Source organism: Ranitomeya variabilis, chromosome 1 (assembly GCF_051348905.1).
Source record: "Ranitomeya variabilis isolate aRanVar5 chromosome 1, aRanVar5.hap1, whole genome shotgun sequence".
In the NCBI taxonomy this organism is placed as follows: domain Eukaryota; kingdom Metazoa; phylum Chordata; class Amphibia; order Anura; family Dendrobatidae; genus Ranitomeya; species Ranitomeya variabilis.
The window spans coordinates 1,081,737,111-1,081,744,223 of NC_135232.1; the positions used below are offsets into that span (position 1 = coordinate 1,081,737,111).

At 38.0% G+C, this 7,113-nt stretch overlaps 1 protein-coding gene across 2 annotated transcripts in view; it reads left to right on the top strand.

The window, feature by feature from the left end:
* Positions 1 to 5,560, top strand: part of LGI2 (leucine rich repeat LGI family member 2) — a 64,672-nt gene extending 59,112 nt beyond the window's left edge. For both annotated transcript variants that reach the window (XM_077279952.1, XM_077279953.1), the window contains 2 exons: positions 846 to 1,010; positions 1,492 to 5,560. In XM_077279952.1, the coding sequence (XP_077136067.1) occupies positions 846 to 1,010; positions 1,492 to 2,309 (983 nt within the window). In that variant the 3' untranslated portion in view covers positions 2,310 to 5,560. The remainder of the gene's footprint in view (positions 1 to 845; positions 1,011 to 1,491) is intronic.
* Positions 5,561 to 7,113: the final 1,553 nt, after the last annotated feature.

The following is a 7,113-nucleotide window of genomic DNA, read 5'->3' on the forward strand; positions in this document are numbered from 1 at the left end:
ATGGGCGTACGCTAGCGATGTGCCGACATTGAGTGACGGACCCTGGGACGTGGGCTGCAGCGTTTCCGGGTCCGTCATTGCTAGCGCAGATAGAGCATCTGCTAGCTCTATCTGCGCTAGCGCAATGACATATCGGCACTTGCGTTAACAGCAGTCCGTTAACGTATGTGTTGAACGGGCTGCTGTTAACGCAATGTAAACCCAGCCTAAGTGTGTAGGGGAAGCGTCCACCCTGACCAGTGTTTCGGCATCTACCTTCGTCAGGGGGTCAATCATTTTATTTAGTTGAGACTTTTTTTATTTAGTGTTAATTTTTATGGTCTTTTCCATGGGGGTGTGGCTCATAGTAATCTTTGGAAACGTGTATTTATCCTGTCACGCCTTCATGGTAAAGACCATAAATCTAGCACTATGTAAAGAACACCATATCTCTGGAATCGTATGGCACATTTTAAAAAATAAAAAAGCAAAATACTCATGAAAGCAGTGGGGATAAATGAAAGCAAAAACTTTAGACTTTTTACCTACTGACAGGTCTTCTTTAAGACTTGAATATTTTCTTGCATTTCCTTGTCTATATTCAATCCTCAGAGATTTTAAGGTTTACCATCAAAATTTAAAGGTGGGCAAATGTGGGTGCTGGTACTTTATTTGGAAAAGCCAATGAGTAACAGAGAAAGACCGGATGAATAGTTGACATTTCAGTTATTTATTTTCCCAATCAATGTACTATTCTAAAATATCAGTAACCTACTAATAATAAGCGTTTATGATGGGTACTGAATTCCTGAAAAAAATATATAAAAATATATAAATATATATTTTTTCATGTTGTCAATTTACAGATTTTGTCGTTCATCAAATTTTGCCATATGAATCAGTTTCTGTCGATACCTTCCAATATAAGAATGATGTCTTTGTGGCTATAGCACAACCGAGCATGGAAAACTGTATGGTGCTGGAGTGGGATCACATTGAAATGAACTTCCGAAGTTATGATAACATCACAGGTACAGGAATAATATAGGTATTTCAGTTTTACAAGAATTGTGATCATATTCTAATCCAAAATGTAATTTTTCCATAAAATTATAACAGTTTTTGCCTCTTTTACACACAGAAAAATAGATGGTCGACCTTCCGCATAGCCTTGACAGATTAATACAAATAATTCCATAGATTCAGTTTGGTTGACCACTCAAGTAAATGCCTCTTGGGACCGTAGAATGTGGTTCTACAGGGTGGTTTGGACTTGGTCATTTTCCTACGAGCACATATCCAACTATCTTCTGTTTATATTAGAATGCCAAACATATGGCAGAAACCTGAAATTTAAGTCAATCTGATGAGACTAAAATCGATGATCATAATGTTCACAATTACATTGTATTTTGAAAAACTTTTTGTCAAAATAAATGAATAAACTGCAAACTATAAAGGTGGTTTATTTTATATGTCAACTTTTTGTAACCCAGTTGTCTTTATTGGCAGGCCAATCCATTGTCGGATGCAAAGCCATACTAATCGATGATCAAGTATTCATGGTGGTGGCCCAACTCTTTGGTGGATCTCACATATACAAGTATGATGAAAGCTGGGCCAAATTCACCAAGTTCCAAGACATTGAAGTTTCACGTATTTCTAAGCCAAATGACATTGAACTGTTCCAGATTGAAGGGGAAAACTTTTTTGTGATTGCTGACAGCTCAAAGGCAGGTCTGACCACTGTGTACAAGTGGAATGGCAAAGGCTTCTACTCCTACCAGTCCCTCCATGAATGGTTCCGCGACACTGATGCAGAATTCATCGAAATTGACGCGAAGCCTCATCTTGTATTGTCCAGCCGATCTCAAGTACCTCTTATCTTACAGTGGAACAAAAGCACCCAGAAATTTACCCCTCTGAGTGATATCCCAAACATGGAGGATGTCCTGGCTGTCAAAAGTTACAAAATGAAAGATGAACTCTACATTTCATTGACCAGGTTTATTGGAGATTCCAAGATCATGAGATGGAGCAACAAGCAGTTTATTGAGATCCAGGCACTACCGTCCCGTGGAGCAATGGCATTGCAACCCTTTATCTTTAAGGATAGATATTACCTAGCTCTTGGCAGTGATTATACGTTTTCACAAATATACCAGTGGGATCCCGAAAATAAGCTTTTTGAGAAGTTCAAGGAGATCTACATACAAGCACCGCGTTCTTTCACAGCGGTGTCAACTGATCGACGGGATTTTATTTTTGCCTCCAGTTTTAAAGGAAATACACAGATTTTCGAACACATCATAGTCGACCTGAGCTTGTAAGGACATGGATAAGGACACAGACTGATATCTCCTGAAGAAATACAGGGACCTATATTATGTGCTGGGAAACCTGGCATATGAGCATCAGCATCTGTTTGGCATTATGTTCACATACATACTTTGGGTAATTTGCATGATTTTACTCATTTATCAATTTTAATAATTTTCAACCCTTTTTGTAACAAGTACTGAACGTCTATAACAAAACACTATACTTTTTCAGAAAACATCGAATGAAGCTGTTTGTATATTGCCGGTAGTGTAGATCACAGCTGGAAGGCCGGTTGTGGATAGTAATGTCTCAACAGCTGGGGAACCTATGTAGCCTGTCAACTCTGAAGAAAATAAACTCTTTCTACAGTTGCGTTGTCTGTACCCCGTAACAACCATATTTTGTATATACATCCTACACTATTATTCTCATATCAGATGTACTGCACCTTTAAATGCTTGTTTTGTACAATATGTATTAGCCTTAGATGAAACGGTGACTATAAGAAGAGGAACAAAGTTGACTCTGGTGCCACCTATTGAGTCAGAGATCCACATCCTGTAGTCCAGGGGCCACATGTGGTCCAGACTGCAATTTTGTGTTACAATCTGGACATAAGAATGCATGTATGTTAGACAGATCAAATGTAGAAAGAAGAGGAATGTCATGCACCTTACCACAATTCCCATAAACTCTAACAGAGAGATTCACATGCATGCGGTCTTCCTCCCTGGAGGGCTGATCGGGGGGCCTCATTTTTCACTATAGGTGGGAATCCCTCCTTCTATGGGCTAGTCCCAACACTTAACTATGTCTTACCCTATTCACTGTCTGTTGCTGGGCAGAACTCAGCTTCCTAACAGTACATTGCAAAACATTACAATACACCACATCACAATCCACACTACACATCACCATCACCATGATGCATGACATTATACACACTACACTGTACATTATACACAGCACTGATGACTTTGAGGGGGAACAGAGCAATATGCTCATCTCCTTACATAAACACTTTTGGCATGACATAAATGTCTCAGATGGAAATATCCCTTTAAAATTTCTTGCAGCGTCTGTATGAGATTGTGACTCTCAGACCAGGAAAAGTTGGGTGCACCCCTGCTATGAGTCAGTGCCTGACCCTTTATATACAAGGGTACCATGGTAAGATCCAAATATTACAGTGAATACATAGAGCATATAAAACAAGAAAAGAAGGCTGTATAGATTTACCAAGGTAGCCAAAAAGACATGCAAAATGTGGGGGGCTGCAATGGAGGGTCTGAGTAATCTCTGTATAGTCTAACGCACAAGAAATATTGTAAGCGCAAATATTTATACAGAGCCATTCTCTCTGAGTAATAGTGTATGAGAAGCTTTAAAAGTGACATCCACTGTTCAGAGTCCAAAAATGCGTTGTTTTCACTAACTGTACCCTAAACAGCAGGAATGAGGACATGGTTTTCAAAGTTCAGATGGTAGAGGCATCCAGTCTAGAATTATTAATGCATAACCTCCTGCAAATCACTGCAGTTCTAATTTTTAAAACACAAAATTTTTACAGCAAAAAAACACACTATAATTCTACAGTAATATATTTTTTGCATTAACATATTACATAATTTATATATGTCATATTTCTTTTAAATTGTTTTAAAGATTTTTTCTTGCTCAAAAATGTTTTGTGAAATACCCCATAAAAATCCCCGAGCTTCCCTGATTCTGCCACTCTTTTCCATTTTTCACTGTGCCGTTGCATTGCAAAGATATTCACATTTATTGATTTTGTAGCTCAGTATGTGAAATCTCTGCTTTACAATCCAACTGAACATTTTTCTTTGGGGCATTACCTTTCATTCCTCCCTCACAGATACTGACAATGCTATGACTGGCAGAGTTTAGCAAAGTGGTTGAAAGCACATGCAGCCCGAGAAGACTCTGAAGAAAACACCATTTGGGCTGCAAACAGAGATTTCACATACTGTGCTCCAAAGTCAATAAATGTGAATATCTATGCAATGGAGCAAGGCATTGCAAAACAGAAAAAAGCATCAGAATCAGGAGAGCTTAAGGATTAGGTTTTATGCTTTAGATAGACCTTTTGTTGAACAGCAGAGAAATAAGTCTAAATACACATATTGCAGATATGGTCAGCAGTTTGCCTCCATATTTTTAAATATTTAATCAGTAATTCCCATTATAACTGATTGTATTAAAAATTATAGGCCATTTTTTTACGCTGACACTGAGTTGTCATAGCTGCCATGTATCCCACTGTCCCATAAGTGTGCTAGCGGGCGGGCGTACATGTTGTACACAAGTATATCCTTACTTACAGCAGTGGTATTTGGGCACTAAATAATAGTATTACTTGGTTTTCATGTGACGTTATTACTTCCGCAGTGTTTGGCATTATTATTTAGATACTCAATATTAGTATTATTTATGTATTTCGAGTCACTGTTAGGTGAACACTATAACAATATTTATTTTAGTTTTGCAGTATAGTATCATGTTCTATGGGGTTATTAGGGCATACTGTTTTGGAGTACCATATAGTGACTTTTAGGTGTACAGTTTGTGGTTACCTTTAGTTGATATTATTGCACTAAGTTTCAGTCAGAAATATTAATTGCTTCATTCATTTTCAGCCCCCCTGATATGCAGTTTGTAGCTGGATTCAAGTTTCTGATTTTTCTCTTGTGGGAGTGTCCCTCCTAGTAATATAGGCTGGATGTGCATCCAGTGTCTCCATTAGCTCTTATAGGAGCACAGCTTCTATCCTGCATTCATTTCCTCTTCATGGGCTTTTCTACAGGCTGTTTTCTCTAAATCATTTACCAAAATCTCTGAAAAAACGTTATACTATAACATTCTCATTAAAGGTGCAGCACAGCTTGAAGCTTTTGAATGACTTTGCAAAAAAGAGCATAAAACATAATATACGAGAAGGTGATATGATTTTCATAGTTATTGTGATTCACAGACAGCGTCAAGCACTGAACTGAATACACTATGCAAAAATATTATCCCATTTCGAGAATTTACAGAATTATACAGTTTTCAAGGATGGAAACATGCACTAATGTAAAGTAACTGTAGTTTATATTAAAAAAACAAAAAAAGTTTAATAAAATGAATAGAATCCATTTAAGAATGTACATACTGTATATCTTTTGGTACATTAATATGTTTTTAATGGTATGCTGTTAGGAACTTGTGCATTGATACAAATAAAGTCATTTCAATCTATTTTACCTTTCTTGCTAATTAATTAATTTTATTTGCAGAAGAATATTTATTTATTTATTTATTTGCAGAAGAATATTTATTTATTTATTTATTTGCAGAAGAATATTGAAGAGAAGGTCTAAACTACATGCATAAAACCACGTACAGTATGTATCTGCTTTTCTTGCATGTATTTATGAAGTTCAGTGCATTTGGCATTCATTAAAACCATAACTCCATTTGCCTTCTATAACTTAAAGCCGAAAAATGAGGTACCTGAGAATCCGTCAGTGAGCTCGTTCTGACGGGGAGTCAGATTCTTAGTTAACTCATCCTGCAGCCAGATATGATCAGGTCAACAATCAACTTTAAAAACCAAATGATGCAACATTTTTATCTAAACCCAACTGCAACAATTATTTTTAGCCCAAATACATGCATTTAAAAAAAAAAAAAAATTTCCTCAAATCAAAAATTTTCAATATAAATTTGTTTCAAGACCCCAAATGATCATCCAATCTACAATACACCTCAAAATAAGTGTTACTCACCTGTCAAGGCTCAGGCACCTGCTTTTGGCTCCAGCTCCTAATGATGGATGCTTTTTGCAGGTTATTGGGCAAACACCTGTGACATCCTCATATAAAGCCTTGTAGAGCTGACTCAGGCAGCCATGCACAGTCTGAGTATTCAGGTACCATATGTACTAAAGGAGTATGGATCGTTATCCAATTCTCTCAACACACGCTGATGACCCGATTCATCAAGACAGGAGTTGTTCATGCCGTTCTTGATGAGGGGTTATGCTGAAATCAGACGATCCTGATTCATGAAGAGGTGCAGGGTTCTTCATGAATCTGGAGCGTCTGTCGAGTGGCATGCGTCTCCCTAGAGAATGGCCCAGTGCGTCATGAGTTAGAGGAGATTTGGTGGCCCACGCACGCTATGACACCGTCCCACGGTGAAAAATTAGCATGAAATTGCCAAGAGTCACAACTCAGAGTTGGGGCTAAACTTTGCAAATTTTCCAGCCTTTCACAACAGAATTGTGGTGTAAAAGCGTTGATGAAGCGAGCCCTTCATTTTTAGAGCAGATCTACCCCAAAATCCTACTCAAAAGCTGCTTCAAGCATGACTGGGAAAACTGACATTATTTGGGGAAAATCAGCTCTGCTTTTCATAAGAGGAGTTATTTGCCATTTTTTTTCCTGAAAATGTTTTAATAAAACACCTGATAGGGGAAAAAAGTGCCAGTCACTTCTTTGAAAAGGATCCTGATGGAATATACCCTAAAGTAGGCACTGTCATATCAAAAGGCTGCAAAACCCTTCAGGAAACCTTTCGAAAACTGCTCAAAACTAGAGTTGAGCGACTTTCATTTTTTTAAGATCGAGTCGGGTTTTGTGAAACCCGATTTTGTCCAGAGTCGAGTCGAGTGCAGTCGGCCGATTATCGCTAAAAGTCGGGGATCGACCGAAACACGAAACCCAATGCAAGTCAATGGGGAAGCATAGTCGGCAGTGAGTGGAGGCCAGGAAAACACCTACAGTGCCCATTTTAATGCCAAAAACATCC